General features: G+C 54.9%; 1 protein-coding gene across 7 annotated transcripts in view; it reads right to left on the minus strand.

Moving 5' to 3' along the window:
• Nucleotides 1–19,363, minus strand: part of SORCS2 (sortilin related VPS10 domain containing receptor 2) — a 556,267-nt gene that overhangs the window by 350,326 nt on the left and 186,578 nt on the right. For all 7 annotated transcript variants that reach the window (XM_074395857.1, XM_074395856.1, XM_074395854.1 and 4 more), the window contains exon 2: nt 1,236–1,303. In XM_074395857.1, the coding sequence (XP_074251958.1) occupies nt 1,236–1,303 (68 nt within the window). The remainder of the gene's footprint in view (nt 1–1,235; nt 1,304–19,363) is intronic.

Here is a 19,363-nt window from a genome sequence, read left to right on the forward strand (position 1 = left end):
AACGGGGGGCCGTGGCAGGGAACACCTGTCCGCTACGCAGGGTTGTGACCCACTGCTCACCCCCCATTTTCTGGTGGTGACGATGGAATTAGAGGAGACCAGTGGGTCAGGGAGATGGGTCCACCCTGAGAGGAGCTTCTAGGAAAAGCGTTTCTGCTTGGGAGCGGGTGAGGATCCCTCAGGGGAATGTGAGTGTCTTAACCCCTGAGCTTGGCCTCCTCAGCAGCACAGATGACCAGGCCGGAGGGTTCCAGGCGATGCCATTCTACAACAAAGAAAGAACCCAACTCGAGACACCATTTCAACAACGTTCCAGCATCGCAGAAATCCCTCAGCAAGACCCAACGGAAAGAATCCTCAAACCCCTTAGCTAAAAGCAAAGCCAAAAATGGAAAAGAAATCAACTCCAGAACCTGATCAGCAGGTATAGGCATCTTTTTATGGATTTCAAATGGAAAAATGAATTAATTATTACTTGAGAAACGTATGTTGGAAACCAAAATGGTTTCACACTCAGAAAACGTGGAGGTGGTAATCGGGGCATGGAAGAGAGAGAATCTTCCACAGGAAAAAAGCCTTGAAACCCCAGCCCAGACGCTGCGAACCATCTGCACCCTCCCTGGGTGAGCGGACGTAAATATTGAAGGGGATGATGACCAAAATGGGTTCTCAAAACCTCCTTCTTTCTCATCTCATTTAAAACATCAAAGGGGCAACCTCATGTTCCTGGGCTGAATTCACATTTCACACATAAAGAGATATCACCCCATCGCCAGTGGCTTATTTATTTACCAAGCTCTTCGGCTAAGCCTGGAAGAAAGAAAAGCATCCAAACAATGTGGATAATCAGAGCCTTTGGTGGACTCCAGGAGCTGCGTGTGAAGTTCTCAGCACAAGCAAAGCGAAATTGTGCACTGACCTGAATTCACGACGCAAACCTTCCTCCTCCCGGGAGGAAGAAAAGGGAGCGGGAGAAAAACAGAAAGAAAAGAGAAGAAAGCCAAGATGCTTTCTCAACAGTCGCCTGTTCCGCAGCACCGTTTGAACCCACTGCCCAAACGGGTCAGCTGCTTTCAACTGTTCCATGGTTCATTTTCTAGCCAAAGAAAAGTTGTGAGGCCACCGACTCACAGGGGCTGTGACCGCGAGGCGTTTGGATCTGGGTCCTCAGCTGAGAGTCTGGGAAGACGGCGCGCGGGTGCGTAGGAGAAAGGTCTGCCCTCGGGCTGACTTACCGCCACAGTGAGCTTTCCAGAACCTTCCCCATGTCTGCGTGGTAGTACTTCGTCAGGATCAAGATCACCTGTGGTGTTAACAGAAAGTAAAAGGCAGAAATCAGTGGGTTCCCAGGTTCTCAAAGAGAGACGCAATGACGCCACTCCCTGCCAGGACTTGGGGTCTCTAAACATCAGCCGCCCGGGGGCCTCTCTCAGTCAGCATCCCTGGGAGGCTCCAGGCCACCCGGCATGAGAGCTTGTAGATGTGGGCTTGCTCCTGCTCTGATAACGTGTTTGTGTTCCGCAGAATGACTTCGGGGACGTCGGAATCCAGTGAAATTCAAACAGCAGCTGCCATTTGTTGGAAATCATTCAAACCCACCCCTGGATGATCCCGAACTGTGGCAAAGGGAGTGGCGGGGCAGCGGTCCCTGTGACCAGGGTGCCGACCCCACCCTGGTGTGGATGGAGGAATGAGGATGGCGCGCACTTGGCAAGGCTTCTGGGGATGGGCTCTGTCTCCATCAGCGCATTCGAGGATCCCCCAAGCCTGCTGGAAACAGCTGCCGGGGCTGCCACCCAAGACCAAAGCAGGTCCCTACGGCCTGCCTGTCATTACTGGTCCTGGAGTGGTGGCTGGGAGGCACAGACAAGATGCTGGGGGCCCAGGACTTGTCAGCGGCACACACCCATTTTCATTGTTGTTGAAACCATCCATTCATTCATCACACACAGGGCCCTATCTAACAACGCTGTTTGCATTTCAGGCCTGTGCAGAAAACACAACTGTGTTTGGGACAACCGAATTATTTTTTGAAACAAATGTGTAAATAAAAAAAAAGGCTGGGGGTGGGGAATGAGGATGCACCAGCCCTGATGGGAAAAGATTTTCCCAATTACTTCACCGGCCACTGCGTTTCCATATACATCAAATTTCATTTCACTCACTGCCAGAGGAGCCCCAGGAGGTAAGATGGGAACAGCCATGGGGTCTGGAGCAGCTGTTAGCCTGGTTTTTTGAGGTCACCACCCTGGTCATCCCCAACGGTCAGGCTCCTCCATGGGAACAGAGAGCTCCCTGCACTCCGTCCTAAGCCGCCGTTTCCACAGATGGCAGCTGGGCTGACCTGCCTTTATTTCCCTGGTGACTCGAGCAGGGAAGATGTGAGGAGGGGCTGTCGCCTGAGATAGGACAGTGCATCTTAGAGGCGGCGATGATTTTAAAAAGCCAGACTTTGTCAATCAAGGCCAGACTGGCTATGCCATGCTCAGGAACAAAGCGATTTTCTCTCGTCAGCTCACAGCCTGCTGTCGGAGCCAGAACCCGCTAAGGAGAGGGAAGGCTGACAAGGTGTGGACTTTAACCCACTGGTTCATGTTTTATACAGTCACGCCATGCCCAGAGGGGATTTTGTGCAGCTAGAGTGTGGCAGCTGGAGGGCACCTCAAAGTCTGTTTGATTTGGCCCCGTTCGGGAGGAAATCCCCAGCCAATCTGATCCTGGAGCAGCGAGATCCAGGCTCTGCCCTCGCTTCAAGGGGCACAGCTCGGCTCTAGAGGGCACCCTGCCCTTCTGCAGACTGCTAGGTTTGAGACCCACCCTGCCGTGAGGCTGGCTTCACGTCCCCATCACTCCTGCCTGTACATTCCAGCTCTGCCACTGTGGATGGTCAACCAGTCACCCAGCAATACTGCTTCCTCCTCCCCCTCCCTCGAGGGGAGAGTCCCCACCAGCCCACCCTCTCTTCTAGAGCCCAGCATTTGGGACCTTAGCCCAAGACACTCCTCATCCTGGGATGCTCTTTCCCGAACCCCCGGCCCTATTTGCTTAGCTAATTCCTCCTAGACCTTCAGACCTCAGTCTGACTCACACCATCCCCAGGAAGGCCCCCCACACTGGGCTCAATGCCCCCTCCACACACGCCCTTCCAACCCTGCTGGGCTCCCTGCAACCCCACACAGCTCACAGGGTCTGCTTCCATGACTGGGTGAGAAATCACTCAGGGTGGGGACCTTGTCTCTCTCCCTAGCGCAGGGCCCAGCACCTGCCATATGACAAGCACTCACACCACACACTGGAAGAAACACAGGTGACTTTGCCCAAAGGAAGGATCATTTCTGCAGTGAAGCTGGGCCAAGGCCAGTGCCCCCAACCCACACCACCACCCCCTATCAGGAGACCCTACTTCCTCTCTGTGCTGGGGGCAGAATCACTCTACTGGCTTCAAGCGGCCAAGCCGAATGGGACTCTGAGATCCTGTGGGGTTGTCCCTGCCCAGGGCTGAAACAAGGAGGTCACCCAGGAAGGGCCAGCGCTGGAGGAGCCACACAGCAGGCAGCCCTACCAAGCCCTGACTCTGCAGTCATCAAGGAAAAGGACCCTGATCTGAGGTCAGACCACTCGGGTTCCACGCTCGGCTCTGCACTGGCAACCCTCAACTTCAACACACCTGTTTCCCGGTCCACGATGATGTGATGCTGATGATTAAATATCTAGTAGCAAACATGACATGACCCTAAGCCACAGCAGCTGCCGGCATTAAGAATAATGATAGCTGAGCCGGGCGCAGTGGCTCACGCCTATAATCCCAGCACTTTGGGAGGCCGAGGCGGGTGGATCACGAGATCCAGACCATCTTGGTCAGCAAGGTGAAACCCCGTCTCTACTAAAAATACAAAAATTAGCCAGGCATGGTGGTGCATGCCTGTAGTCCCAGCTACTCGGGAAGGCTGAGGCAGGAGAATTGCTTGAACCCAGGAGGCGGAAGTTGCGGTGAGCCAAAATTGTGCCATTGCACTCCAGCCTGGGTAACAACAGGGAAACTCCGTCTCAAAAAAAAAAAAAAAAAAAAAATTAAAAAAAAAAGAATAATGATAGCTAATAGCCACCGGTCTCAACCCCGCCACCGATGTGCCCCGCAGTGACCGACACCCCCCCCACCTCCCCAGGAGCCCAAATTGCTGCTGTGCCCCCACCCCATCCCCCCGGGAGCCCAGGTTATTATCCCTGTTTAACAGATGAAGAAACTAAAGCAGAGAACGCTTCAATATTTCTCCAAAAACTCTACAAGGAGCACGTGGCAGCGCTGGAATCTGATCCCAGCAATTCCACGTCAAGTTTGGGCTCTTCTCTGCCATGCCAAAAGCCTGTGTTTTCAGAAGAAACTTCTATTAAAGGTGGTTTCAAAGAACTAAAAATTATGACATGCCCTTCTGGGGTCCTCAGCTAGCAGCTTTGGAAATGAAGTATCCCCGGGAGAGTTTCCTCAGTGGCTGGTGTGTTCACTCTGGGGCTCTTTGATCTGGGTGGGAGAAACATCGGGAATTCGAGTCAGGCCCGCACAGCCCCAGCCGTCGCCAGGGGTCTCCTCCCATCCAGACCTGAGCCGCAGCCCACAGGGATCCTTCCCAGATGGCCAGGAATGTCCAAGCAGAGCCAGCCACTGCCGTCACTCATTCCTGTGAAGGGTCCTCAGGATGCACGCGTCGCCCCCACGCCTCACCCTCCCACCTCCTGTCCTCCCAGCCATGGGGAAGGCAGTGCAGGAATCTGTTCCCATTCTTCCAATGCCATTTTATCAAATGGGCTTGTGGGGGACCCGGGCTGCTGGGCGCCCAATCTGTGCCGGCCCAGCAAGTGATAAGCATCAGCCCCACCTGACTGGGAGGGGCCAATATTACTGTTCTCACATTACGGCTGAAGAAACTGAGGCACAGAACCGGCCAGTGACCTGTCTGGCATTGCACTCAGCAGAGCCAGGAGCTTGTGTGCCCAGGCCCGGGGCTTTTATGGGTCCGCACTCCGTTGCTGCCCTCACCCCTCCATGATGTCTGCCTCCTAAGCACGGGACGAATCGATGCCCGGGGTTACTCCAACGCACCGTCACCCAGGTCCAGCCCAGCAGCCCACACCCTGAAAAGTCAACTTGGGACCCCAGGCAGAGACGCCAGCCTTTTTGGAATTTCTGAACCTGCCTGCCTCGAGACCGCTAAGCAGTAAGCTCCATGACAGCAGAGACTCACCCACCGCTAAATCCCCATGGACCCAGCACAGAGCAGAGAAATCAATCCATCTTTCCTTGAGTCAATGAATGAGTGGGTGAGTCTATGAGTACACGAATGAGCGCCCACACAGCAGCTGACACAGACGGAGGGCAGAACCTGCCCTTCAGTCCCCTCCCTCGCAAGGGGTGGCAGGTCTGAGTGAGGTATTGGAAGGAGCTGTGAGTGTCAGATTCAACCACAGAGCTCACAGGAACTCAGGATGCTGTCGCCAATGCTTCACTTTAGGAAGAGAAAAACTGAGGTTCAGAGGAAAGAAGGCTTGGCGGGGCCAGGCCCTGGTCCTGGTCCATCCACATCCACAGCCTCGCCCCCCGCATCCACTGCCTCTGGCTTTACTCCAGGGCAAGGCCTGCTCCCTCCCTGAGAGGGACTGAGGGTACCCTTCCCCAGAAGGAAAAGAACCCTGAAGCCCACACTCAGCTCATGGAGAGACCCTAGACCAGCCATGGAGCCCCCGCCCTGATCACGGCAGCCAGCCCCACCTCCACCGCACAACACGATGCCAGGAGGATCCTCTGCTCTGTGCTGAGCCGTCCAACTTCCCTGGAGATGAGGGCCCTGGGCTACACCTCAGAGCTCCGGCAGCGGGAGGGGGGCAAGGCCAGCCAGCCTCGGACCCACGTGGCATTTGGGCTGGTGCAAAGGAAGTCTCAGCTCCCAGGCTGACAGGCCAGTAGCAGTTATCAGCGCCTTCACCTGCGAACAGCATGAACAGGGAGGTCAATGCTGTCTTTACTAGGTGGTGCTGGCAGAGTGGGCACTTCTCAGATGAGAGGGTGTGACGCAGGGTGGCCAGGCTCACTGGGCCTCAGTTTCCTGATCTGAGAAATGGAGCCAACTTGAAGGCGGCTGGAGGGTCTCCCCATCTCTTGGTGTCATTCCACACAAACTTGGACCAGAAATCAGGACGTAGATGCCCCGAGGCTCAGCCCCTCCTCCCTGAGAGGCCACTGGTGCGTTTCCAGGTCCTCAGAGGTCACAGTTTCTCCACCTGTCAAGCGGAGTTGCTCCCTTCCAAAAATCAGCCAAGCCGATGGCTTTAGAACGCTCAGACATCATGAAATCCGTTCAATTCCAAACACGCTACTACTATGCGCTAGGAGTTTTCAAAATGCCGTTTCCATAAACGGGCCCACCAAGGCCCTCCCCAAACAGCAGCATCCACCAGGAACGAGGTCAGCTCTCGGGGTCAGGTTGAACACTCACCATCCAAGGGAAGTTCACGACGCCTCCTGTGAGACCCCGACCAAGCCTCTTCCCTCTGCTCAGGTGCAGGGGGCCTGACGCGGCAGCTCAGCAGCTCTGGTACAGGCTCCTTGCCGACAGTCGCGCCATCACTATAATTCCTTTGGAGAGAGACATCCTGAGCTTTTCTGAGCCAGCCTGAACCCTGGCCCTGCACGAGCCTCCAGTTCCCCCAAGCTTCGTCTTTACCAGCTCTGCTCTTCAGGAGCGCTCGGCATCGCGTCTGCAAATGTGCACCTCTTAGGATAAGAAGCAAGAAACGCCTGAGCACCTGCAGCTTAGGACACAGCCTTCCAAACAGCCAGGGGGAAGTGACTGTGAAGCAGCCTTACCCATGTTTGCCTTTCAGGCGCTCGAGAATAATCGAACAGACAGACTCAGGCCCAATTCAGCTGTCAATCAATACACGTATAGCACCAACTGCTACTACGAATAGTCAGAGACAGCGGTAACTCAGGGCTGCCTGCAGACTCCGACATCAACACCCCACTGGACACAGGGATAACTTCGATCAGTGGACAAGGCCCCTGAAGGCCCCCGTTGTCACTGCTGTCTCCCTGGCCAAGCCGCACAGCTGTAGCCTCCTCCTCACAGTGGGGTCTGGGACTGGCCAAGCAGCTTCCCGGAGCTCCCAGAAATGCAGATCCCCAGGCCTGCGGAAGCTGTATTTCATCGCTCACATTGAGGGGCTGTCCTGGCAAGGTGTCCCTGGGAGGAGGGACCGCGCCCCTGCTCACCGCTCCTCCGCCTCATCAAGAAGCTAGGGCTTCTCCTGTCACTCACAGCCTGGCGCCCTCCACTCTCACTGCCGCGGAGCCAGCCCCATGGACACGGCTCCAAGCACAGCCCCTCGGCCACGAGCTCCCGCCTCAACTCTGTGAACCCCCTGGCCTTTGCATACTCGGATCGCTGTGTTCTCCCCCTTCTCACTTCTGCACTGCCTCCTTCCTGTTCATTTCCAAGGCCACTGCCTCCTGGAAGCCTTCCCCGACCACCCTGTGTACCCCAGGAGGGAAGCTGTATCAGCCTCAGACACCTCCATCTCCTGAACACCAGGGCTGCCACACAGGGAGCGTTCGGCTGATCGCTGCTGAGGGAATTCGTCAGCAGCAGACCGACCCAAAAAAGCCAAGACCCGCTCCTGGTGAGGCCTTTCCTCACCCCACCCCGTCTGTGTACTCGCCCAGTGTGGATGTGGGCCCTGGGATCTGTAGGAAATCTCATCAGTGGGGTCCATGGGCCGTGGCCCCCCTGACTCCTAGACGCGCCTTGCATCAAGCGGAGGAGTTGCTCCCTTCCAGAAATTAGAGCCGAGCTGATGGCTTCAGAACCCTCAAACATCGTAAAATCTGTTGAATTCCAAACAGATCACGTCACTCAGTCCCTGGTCTGCACCGGATCATGCAGGGTTTGGCCAAATTCATTCCCCATCAGTAACTCTACACCCACCAACTGGAGCTGCTCTTAAAGAGACTCCCTCCCCCGCCAGCCAACATGGACGAAGAGCTCCCACCAGACACATTCTGCTGCTGGGGACCGGAGGCAGGACGGGCAGGAACAGAAGCTGTTCCCCTATGAGCCGATTTCCAAGACCTTCACACGAGCTGCCTATGGGGGCAGGAATGATCCACCCACGGTGGGGCGCAGGCAGAACCCCTAAGGTAAGCACAGCCCGTGTGCCCCCCGGCCTGGGGATCCCACTTCAGGGAAGCTGTTCCACGGGAGTGCTGTGCACGGGAAATGACAGATGCCCAAAGTCCTTCGCACAACAACGTTTCCAACAACCAGGGACCAGAAATAAACCTCGCATCCACCAGCAGGGCCTGGTGGGGCTCACCACACAAGGCGGCCCCGGGCAACTGTGTGGGTGGGAAGGCCGAAAAAGGACCGGTCAGGGCCCACGCAGGGAGCTTTCCCGGGTACACTCTTCTGTTCACAAATGGGAGAGTTGACGGCCACTTTAAAATGGCTAAAGGGGTGAATTTTGTGTTCCATAAATTTTATCTCAATTTAAAAACAATCTGTATTCACTTCTGCGTGAAGAATGAAGGCGCATGGTGATACACTGGAAGGAAACACAGGATATGTGATCATGGGGACGCCTGTGGGTGAGGAAGCAGGGAGGGATCACAGGAGGGGACTCGGGAGACTTTAATTAGAGACCCTTTAGTATTTGTAACATTAGGAACCGTTGGCTGTATGACCTATTCCAAAAACATTTTTCAAATAAAATAAGAGACTCCTCCATCAGGCAGGTTCCAGAACGCAGGTGGCTTTTCTCATCGGGCTAAAACCATCCCAGACCAGCTCTCCGCTGGTTAAGATTCCACCAACAGCAGCCAGAGGGCATTCAGGCTGAGTCTGTTGGGGTTTTGTCTTCTGAGTCACTGGGGCTGCTCCAGTTAAGAGCCAGGCTGACACAGAGCCCGACTTCTGCAGGCCGTCTGCCTGTCTCCCAGCTTCAGGTGTCAGGACATCTGTGCACATATGTGTGTGCATATGTGTATCAGTGTGCCCGTATGTGTGTACATGTGTGCATGTGTATCTCTGTGTACCTGTATGTGTGCATGTGTGTGCATGTATGTGTACCTCTGCATGTGCCTGTATGTGTGTGCATGTGTGTATAGCTGTACCTGTGTGTGTGTATGTGTTTGCATATGTGCATGTATGTCTATCTGTATGGGTGTGCATGTGTGTGCATATGTATCTCTGTGTACCTGTGTGTGCATGTGTGTATATGTGTATATATATCTGTGTACCTGCATGTGTGTGTGTGTACATGTGTGTATCTCTCTGAATCTGTATGTTTGTGCATGTGTATGCATGTGTATCTGAGTGCCTGTATGTGTCCATGTGTGTGCATGTGTATCTCTATGTACCTGTATGTGTGTGCGTGTATGTGTGTGCATATGTACGTGTATCTCTGTGTACTCGTGTGTGTGTGTGTGTGTGCTGCAGGCAACAGAGCCTTTCCAAGGTATGGCCACTCCACTGGGTAAGGCAGATGTCCACCAGTCTGGCCACAGCCTCTCTCTCCCTTCTTGCCTCCAAAACATGAGGAAGATGGTCGTTTTCATGCCAGTGGGGCTGGCACTCATGGCAAACGGGAAGACTAGATGCTGATGAAAGCATTCAGTCAGTGCTCAATAAATGTACATTTCCTTTCTCCCCCAACAAGGACCACTTCAGACATCTGGTCCCAATTGAGGTGGGCTGGCCTAGGCTGGCTTAGCAAGGCACCGCCCCTGCCGGTGGTACCAAACAAGGGTTGGATCAGTGATGATTGATGATGCCCCGAGGCAGGAGCCAGGGAGCTGGCATCTGTCCCTCCCCACATGGGAACGGAGGTGGCTGAAGTTGCTCATCACTCAGGAGGGTCACCCTCATCCAGGCCCAACTTTGCTTCCTGTCAGGGCATCGGACCCCATGGAAGAGCAGGGCCTTCCCCGAGTGCAGAGTGCACTGTTCAAGCCCCAGCTGCGCTTGAACAACCACATCAACCTGAGGCCAAGACCAGCGTGAAAGAGGAGGCCTTCCTGCTGGTCTCTTCCCTTACACCATGCAGGCTGGGCTGGCACATTCTGCGCTCCCTGAGGAGGCCGGCTGGGTTCAGCGCTGGGCATCCCCACTCCACCCCAGATGCATCCTCTATGAGGAAATCAATTCCATTTCAAAGAAATTGATCCTGCATTTATTTAGCAGGGAGAGGAATCTTGTTTCTCTCTACTAGAGACCCCTGAGGAGAGGGTGGGATATCCAGTTAGGCTCCAAAAGCCACAGGTGGTACTGGCCCTCCAAGGGCCTCGCTTGGTGCTGCTGCCAACGCCACTGCCCACCCTGCAGGCCCCAGGGCATTGGCTCAGTTCTACCCACGCACCCAGAATGCCACCCACTGTGGCCCCTGCTCCATGGAGCCCTCCTGGATTCTCCAAGCTCGGGATCCACCAATGCCCGCAGAGCATCTCTGAAGGCTCTCCCTCCGAAGTGCTCAGAGCTGTAGTGAGCACAGGGCCTTTCCCTCTAAGAATCTTCTGCTGATGCTGAGCCGGCCAGCCTGGGCCCCCACCTGCCTGATTCTTCCTCAAACACAGTGCCCGCGCCCCTGCCCTCGGGCATTTCTGCACAGAGCTCTCCTCTGAGTCCTGGCCCTTCCACGTGCCTGAGCCTGCTGAGCGCTCCTGGGCAAGCCACTGAGCCCCTCAGAGCTGGCGCGAGGGTGAAGGGAGTCGGGTGTGCGGTGTGTCCAGAGGGAGAAGGCCATGAAGGGTTAGGGTCAGCCATGACGCCGGGCTCGGGGCTGGGGCGGGCTAGAGTGACTTCCTCTGTCCTGAGCCACATGCTGAGCACTCTAGGGCATTATCTCATTTAATCCTCCCACAGGCCTTGTCCCTGGGAACCATTTTGTCCCCATTTGGGGGAAGTTGAGGCTCAGAGAGGCGTTACCTGCCCCAGACCTCGCCACTCACCAGCAAGGAGGGCTGGGTGACAGCCGGGGCCTCCGACTCCAGCACGCAGCCCTTGGGCCCTGCCAGCGGCCTCCGCGGGGACTGCGGGAGGAAGAAGGCGCTTTATCTATAGGTGCATTTCCTGCTGCCCCCATACTCATGGGCTGAACCTCAGCCTCCAGCCCTGCAGGCACTCAGGCCACAGTGCCGATCCACTCACCTGCACACCGGCTCCGGGACTCCAGCGCCACACACGGGCAGGGTCTGCCCTGGAGACCCCACCACAGCTGGCCTCCTCCTGGCCTCTGAGGGTCTTGCCTCGTGAGCCAGTCTGTGGGTCAGGGCCATGTTCAGGGCTGTGGGTAAATGCCACCCCCTGCCTGGTCGCCAAGCCCGCACTGTGAAACTGAACAGGCCCCGGGGCCACCTGTCACAGGCTCTGCATAAGGATGCTTTAGGGTCCCGTTTCAGATCGCACCTCGGCCGTGTTCCACCGCTCCCCCGAGAGCCCCCGTCCAACTCAAAAGCTACTCGAAGTGTGATTTATCCACAGGCCTCAAAACCACCACAAATGTGGGCCCGGAGGAGTGGGCCGGGCAAGGAGATGGCCGGACAACCCCCTGCATGGGCACTGATCATCCCGGGAAAAGGCCTCGGGAGAATGCTGCCCCATCCCTGGCTCTCCAGGGCAGGGTCTCTGTCCTTGCCTTTGGCAGCCCGCACCGGGCATAGTCCGTGGAATGAATGAATGTGTCATGCCCGACAACCAAGACACCAGGATGCGCCCGCCCTCCACGCCTGCAGTGCCTCCTCTAGCTGCTCTTTTTTCTAGCAGCCTGTGAGCTGCTTCCTCTGCCCCCGCAGCACATCCGCCCTTCCCCAGGCTCCACCTGTCTAGGAAGGAACCTGCCCCCCACCTCTAGTCCAGGGTGGCATTTTGGGGTCCCACAGACCCCGGGTGGAGTGGGTGGAGTCATGGCCCCCCAAGAGGTGGGTGCAGCCGGAACCTGTGAATGGGGCCTCTCCTGGAAAAAGGGTCTTTGGGGCTATAATTAAGTTTAGGATCACAGATGACACCACCCTAGATTTGTCCCTAAATTCAATGGCAGCTGTCCTTGGGAGAGACATGCAGAGGTGGAGGCCAGCTGGGGATGGGGGCGGAGACAGAGGGGTGCCTCTACAACCCAAGGAAAGCCAAGGACTGCGGAAGCCACCAGGGTGAGGAGGGAAGCCGGGACCGAATCTCCCTCACAGCCTCCTGCAGGCGCTGACCCTGCCGACACCTTGTTTTCAGACGTCAAGACTCAAGCATGGCGAGACCATCCTGCTGTTTGAGCAACTCCCATAGTGGTGTTTGGTTACGGCAGCTGGCATCTTCGCCAACCGATGCCAGCACTCGCCCATTGTACAGATGAGGACGCTGAGGCTCAGCTTGCCAGAGGCAACACAGCTGGAAACTGTCTGGGCTGGGGTCCCCACAGGATCCTGCTTGACTCCAAGGTTAGGGACCCTTTCCAAGGCCACAGAAGCCCCCTTGACACAGAGCTAGCCTCCAGAAGGAGAGACTGGGAGGTTCCTCCACAGCGCATCTCCCTAGCCCCCGCACTTGCTCCCTCCCCAAGTTCTGCCTCCTGAAATGTTGGGTCCCCGCCCGGGGCTGTGCTGGTACAGAGAACAAGGAGTGCTTAGGACGTCCATCCATCGGACACCCTCACAGCCACGAAACCCAGCATTTGAAAAGAAGAGCGCTGAGAAAGGGGCTCATAAATCAAAATCAGTCAGCAGCAAATAAATGAGCGGGCGCTGCTGATCTGTGAAAAATTGTGTTTTTACATTAAATCTGTTTAAGGGATGATGCGTGTTTTAATAGGTGGGTCTTGGTAGACTTTCCCACCTCAGCTATCCTTTGAAAATATTATTTACTCTCCATTTCTCACAACCTGATTGAATTTTAATTTCACCCTTCGCTCCTTTTTAATAGTCACTGTTAAGGAAAATCATTAATGAAATTACAAGCTGCTTTTTTGGGTTGCTGTTCAAAATGTGCTTCTACCTGGAAGGGCTGGCATTTCTCGGGTCTATTTATGGCAATAAAAGGTAATTGGATAAGCTGTGATGTTGTTACCGCTGAGCGTCTTTCAACAGGAAAAGTGCCCGGGGTATCTCCGGGAGGTGGCTGGAAATTGCTGATCCTGTTTTGAAAGCAGAAATCCCTCCCTAGGCTGCAGTGCTCTCCCGCTCCCTGCCGGTGCCCAGCCACACAGCCGTATGCTCATCACCTCCAAGAATTCTCTTTGGAAACAACGCTGTCACGTCTGAGCAGAGGTGACAGGCACAGAGGAAGTGCCGCTCTTGCTGGGGGGGAGGAGGGGTCGGTGGAAGAAGTCGCTGGCGGCATCCCACTGCCGAGACACCAGATCTGGGCACGGCAGCCCCTGAACAATGTCCCTCTGCCTTAGGAAACCAAGCAGGCTCTGGACCTCCAAAGGCGTACCCCTCAGAAGTGTCAGGAAGGCAGGGGTGGGGGTTCGGATGCCAGCTTGGGAAGAAGCCACTCAGAGCCCTCTGAGCTCCATGGCGAACTGATCTTCTCCAGAAAGCTGGTGGGAGAAGCGTCCGTGACACAGGGCCCTGTTTTAAAATCCACCCCTCAGCAACCCCCCTCGGGGGAGGGACTGAAGCCTGGGAATCTTCATGGCCTCTTCCTCCATTAAAAAAATCGTAGAATGTATATTTTATGACCATGTTGGCATTAAAAAATAGCGTCTTCAGATTTCATATCAAAACATTTGCTCTACCTAAAAGTTCATTTTTCTTCTTCTGATTTTAAAGGATATTAAGACATTTTTGTGGGTCCCCCAATGTCGTGTGGGCCCTGGCATGGAGCCCTGTGCCAGCAGGAGACATGGGCCCAGCAGCCATTCACATCCGCACTCCCCAGTTCTGGCCCCTTCTTCTCTGCCTGGGCCACCGGACGGCCCCTGTCCTGCCACTCAAGACCTGCAGCCTCCCCACTCCAGCTCCTGTACACTGATCCTCAAAAGCAAACGGGTGACGATAACCACCCCGCCTTACCCAGGGCAGGAATTCTGTCATTTCTCCAGGAGTGGACCCAGGTAAGAATTTCGGGACAGCACTAAACATCCAGGCATGTCAGCGCCATTTTCTACCCACTTCAGGGTTTGCAGTCCAGCCTGGGGTCCCATCTGTCTATGGGGTCAATAAGGCCTTCCCGGCTCCCTGGCAGGGGGGACTGGCACTCGGCTTGGAATCTGGTCCGGTCTTGGGGCTGTCTCAGGAGGCGCCTATTCTCTGCACCTTACAGGAGCATTAAACCTGGGACAGCAGGAGAAGTCACTTTACAACCAGGGATGTGATATAGAGACCAGCAAGGAGGATGGTACTGTCATACCCAGGCTCAAACACAATCAGCGTCTCCCACTGCCCAGAGGGTAGAGTCCGAACCCCATGCCCGCAGTCAAGACCTTTGGAGACCAGAACCCCCATGGCCCCCCGCTCAGCTCCAGGCACCGTCAGCTTTGACCTGCTCTGAGGGCTGGCTCACCCCACACCCAAACCAAAATGCCTCCCCACTCCCCCAGTGCTGCCACCCTCCCCTCAAGGTCCTTCTGGAGGCCTCGGAGCCCGCCATGCCTGGGACTTTCCCTAACGAGGGCCTGTCTGTGGCCCGACTCCCTTCCTTTCCTGGACCCCAGGCCCTGTTCACCTGCCTGTTTCCCCTGGAGACTCCACAGACCTGGCCCGGAGAGGCTGGTGCAAAAGAGGGCTTGGTGCGTGGTTTTTCCGCTGGCTGCCCGCTCCGATGGTTGACAGCTGGGGCCCCTCCCGTCTGCACTGCACCTCCCGGAGCCTGAGGACTAGGCTCGCTGGCCCTGGCGCCCAGCACCAGGTACGTGGTGGCCGTCAGGTTTGCACATTGGGGCTGGAATGTCAGCGGGTTGGGAGGAATGACTGCCCCTTCCAGAAGACATCTGGGGAGGCTTGGGATTAGTGCCTGCTGTTCCGGGAAATTCTTTGAAAGAGAAAGGTTTACATCATTCTCTGAATGAGAGAGTCGGCTGGCTGAGGGGCTCATCGAGCTCTCCGTTCCACCAGCCTCTCCAGGCCAGGCCTGTGGGATCTGCAGGGGAAACAGGCAGGTGAACAGGACCTGGAACCCAACCTGCGTCCTTCCACACCTGCACACCCTCCCTCCACCAGGGACTCCACACTCACGGTGGACAGCCCTCCCCAGGGAGCAAGAGGAGGAGCCTTTGGGAAAGTGGGCTTCCTGTGGCAGTGAGGGACTCTTTTAGGGGCAGCCCTCACAGGGCGGCCTCTGATGTCAGCTTCGGGGCAGGCTGGCCTCTAACTCTGTATGGCTTCGGGCACAGCGTGCTCTTCTGGGACCGCGTCCTCCAGCTCGGTGCTCCATGCGTCTAACGGGCAGCCCTGTGCTGGAATGCTCTCTCAGCTGGGCCTGCGGGTCAAAGTGGCCGTCCCCTCCAAAGGCAGCCAGGGATCACTGTCATGCCATCGACCAAACAGCTCAAGAAACCCAATATCTGATCATTCAGGGACTATCTTCCATCATTTGCACCAGAACCATCCATCAGAACGGCACATCACGAAGCTGTCACTGTTAATTAACCCACTTCTTTTACTACTTAAGTAAGCAAATTTCACATCACTGCCAGAAATAGAGAACAAGCTTTACTTGTCATCCATGGAGGGTAACTGCAGAAATAAACAGCAATCACTGGCCGCAGACAAGCTCGAGGCCTGTGGCCCAGCCCGGCTTTATGACGCAGGAACGAGGGAGCTGTCACAAGCAGTCTAGCCAGTCCGCAGAGGATGACGGAACCACACTGATGCCTCTCCCTGGGCTTTATTGTATGACATTTTATTTTTTGAGACAAGTTTTGCTCTTTTTGCCCAGGCTGGAGTGCAATGGTACGATCTCGGCTCACTGCAGCCTCCGCCTCCCAATTTCAAGTGATTTTCCTGCTCAGCCTCCTGAATAACTGGGATTGCAGGTGCTCGTCACCATGCCCAGCTTTTTTTTTTTTTTCTTCCAGACAGTCTCACTCTGTCACCAGGCGCCAGACTGGAGTGCGGTGGTGCCATCTCGGCTCACTGCAACCTCTGCCTCTCCGGTTCAAGCAATTCTGCCTCAGCCTCCCAAGTAGCCGAAACTACAGGCGTGCGCCACCATGCCCAGCTAATTTTTTGTATTTTTTAGTAGAGACAGGATTTCACCATGTTGGCCTGGATGGTCTCAATCACTTGACCTCATGATCCGCCCACCTCGGCTTCCAGAGTGCTGGGATTATAGGCGTGAACCACCGTGCCTGGACTTTTCTTTTTTTTCAGTAGAGACAGAGTTTCACCATGTTGGCCAGGCTGGTCTTGAACTCCTGACCTAAGGTGATCCACCTGCCTTGGCCTCCCAAAGTGCTGGGATTACAGGCGTGAGCCACCGCACCCGGCCTCCCCCTGGGCTTTAAAGTCATCAGATGCTCCGCCCCAGCCCCTCCCCAGAAGCAGAAATGACTCACTTTGGAAAACACTCAGTTTCTCTTGAATTCAGAATCTCCAACACCAGCTTCCTCACCAGTCCCCAATTATAACCCAGGAGTCTGGTGACAGGGAGCTCACTACCTGTCCAATGCAACTCCAACATGACAGGAAACAGCTGTGAGACTATTCACAGGACTTAGCACCTTCAGCCTCTCTATGGAACCACAAAGCCTGCCCCCTCTGAATGCTACTTGTTTAAAGCCAAACACCTCTTGGGGCCACTAGACAAGATCCCTATGCTCAGACAGCAGAGATCTCAGAATCAGGCTCCCAGGGAGGCTCCAGGTAAGACCCAAATCCCAGGCTGGGGCCGAGCATGTCTTTGACAACAGTACCCATGGCCTCCGTCTACCCTTCTCTGAGCTTTCTGAGACATGAGCAGCCATAACCCAGGCCATCTTGAAGACTGTCGCCCATGCCACTTGGAGGGAGATCTGCCACCTTGCCCAGTTTCTGGAAACAGCTATTGTGGAGTCACCTTTGGGACCTATGGCTCTTCCAAGCCTGTCCTCAGCCAGGCTCTGAGCACAGGGAAAGCAGAATGGAACCGGTGAAGGGGGATGGGGCGCCAGGGACCAGGAGGAGACAGATCGTCACACTCACGCGCTGAATGTCTGAGACGAAATATTTTAAGCAAAGCATTTTAAAAATAGCATTTGGTAATGTCTAAAAAGCAAGTTTCCACAGCTGCCTTCAGCATGTTTTCTAAGCATGCCACAGCCTGAAGGAACACAGGCCTTTCGTAGAGGTCTTGGTATAAATCCGACAAACGAAGCAACATATTTCCAGCGAGTCCCTTGCCTCCGCTTAGAAAAAGAATCCAAAAAGCCACAGGTCTGGAAGGTTCTCCCTCATTTGGGCTAGATGGCTTTGGGCAGGTTACCCAACCCTCTGCCATCATCCCATCTGCAAAATGGACACCCATAGTATCCACAGCCTATTGTGAAGGGTGTTTAGTGGGGGGCCTGATAGCCCAAGAACCTCACCTGTGGACGGGGAAGCCTAGGGCCACACATCACCACAATTGCAGTAACCCGGCCAACAGTCTCTCCGTGTGCACCCCTCACATGACGGGGCGCTCCACTTCCGGGAGGGCCTCTCGTGAATATGCCTCCCTGTGATTCCACCCATCCACCCCAGCTCTGCCTGGTGGGACCTCACAGGCTGTGTTTACTCCCCAGGGCAGCCCTGCAGATGCCCAGTGGCAATCCTGCCCTCCTGAGGCTCAGGATGCCCCAACTCTTGCTGAACCTGCTGCATGCCAGGGAGGCAACCACAGCACAGTTACGATTTCTAAAAGGCTCCTCCTTTTAAAGGCAGGCCCACACAAGGAGCTGGCCCACACTCTGATGCACCTCTCTCCAACCTGGCGTCCTCAGCCACCATCCCAAGCACAGCATCTAGGAGGCAACAGGATCTCACAGTAATCCAGCACATCTGCTTTAGAGGTGTGTGATCAGCATGTAAATCACACGGATAAAACAAAGGTTGGGCTATGCATGATACCCGAGAATGAAGGGGCATCTGGGGAGAGGCTCTCTTTTGCCGTCTGTCCCACTCAGCCAGGGTCAATTCAAAAGTCCAAGAATGAATCCATGTCCATGGTGGGCAATAGGGCAAGAAGAGGAAATGTGGTCTTTCCTCTAATTCAGGGTCACAGAATGGGCCAGAGCCTGGTGGAGGCAGACCTAGGATAACTCTTAGCTGCTCATGGTGGTCTGAGGGAGGTGGACAGGGGTGGATATGGAGAGCAATGCCGTGGGGATGCCACATGCAAAGCCTGGCACAGAGGTGCTCTGGTAGCGGGCAGGGTGGGGAGGAACCTGATATGGCTGGGCTCTGTGTCCCCCACCCCCAAATCTCACCTTGAATTGCAGTAATCTCCACGTGTCAAGGCTGGGACCCGGTGGAGGTAACTGAATCATGGGGGTAGTTCCCCCATGCTGCACTCATGATAGGTGATAGTAAGTAAGTTCTCACGCGATCTGATGGTTCTATAAGGGACGACCCCCTTCGCCTGGCGATTCTCTCTCCTGATGCCGTGAGAAAAAGGCTTCCCGGTCCACCATGCAAGCAAGTTTCCTGAGGCCTCCCCAGCCATGTGGAACTGTGCCATGCCTCTTTTTATAAGCTACCCAGTCTTAGGGATCTCTTCATAGCAGCATGAGAACAGACTGATACAGAACCCCATAAAGGTGCTTTAAATGATCTGAATGGACCCCTCCAATGATACACATCAGCCTGAAGAGAAGCAGTAGAGTCAATTTCAACAGAGATGCGAGTCTCACCCAAGGTTACTTTCAGAGACCAAATTGATTTCATTTTCATGGCCATGAAGAGTCACCAGTCCCTCCACCCCATTTGCATTTGATATAAATATACCTGTAACAAATAAATGTGGCTTTAGCTTCTCCAGGCAATTCAGGTAATCTAATTATAACTAAAAGCAGAGGAAAAAACACATATCCCTCTTCACGAAAATTGGGGCATATTACAACTTATTTGGAGAGGGGAAAATCATGGAAGGGTTAAGTTTCCGGACACAAAAAAAACAAGATCTTCATTTCTGAAATCTAATTTAAAAGATCTCCCCAGGGTGAACTCAATGTATCTTCCACGGAAGGACGAAGACGGGAACGATTCTGTTGGGACCCAAACATACGGCTGAATTCTGCCTTAAGTATATCAAATAGAAGGCTCCCTTCACTGGCGTGACTTGCTATAAGACAGGCCTGTCAAATCAGGCTCCTCATGTAAACTTCCTGAGCTGATTGAGCTCAGTCACATGCCTGGCATTTCATTACCAGCTGT

Source organism: Saimiri boliviensis, chromosome 3 (assembly GCF_048565385.1).
Source record: "Saimiri boliviensis isolate mSaiBol1 chromosome 3, mSaiBol1.pri, whole genome shotgun sequence".
NCBI lineage: Eukaryota > Metazoa > Chordata > Mammalia > Primates > Cebidae > Saimiri > Saimiri boliviensis.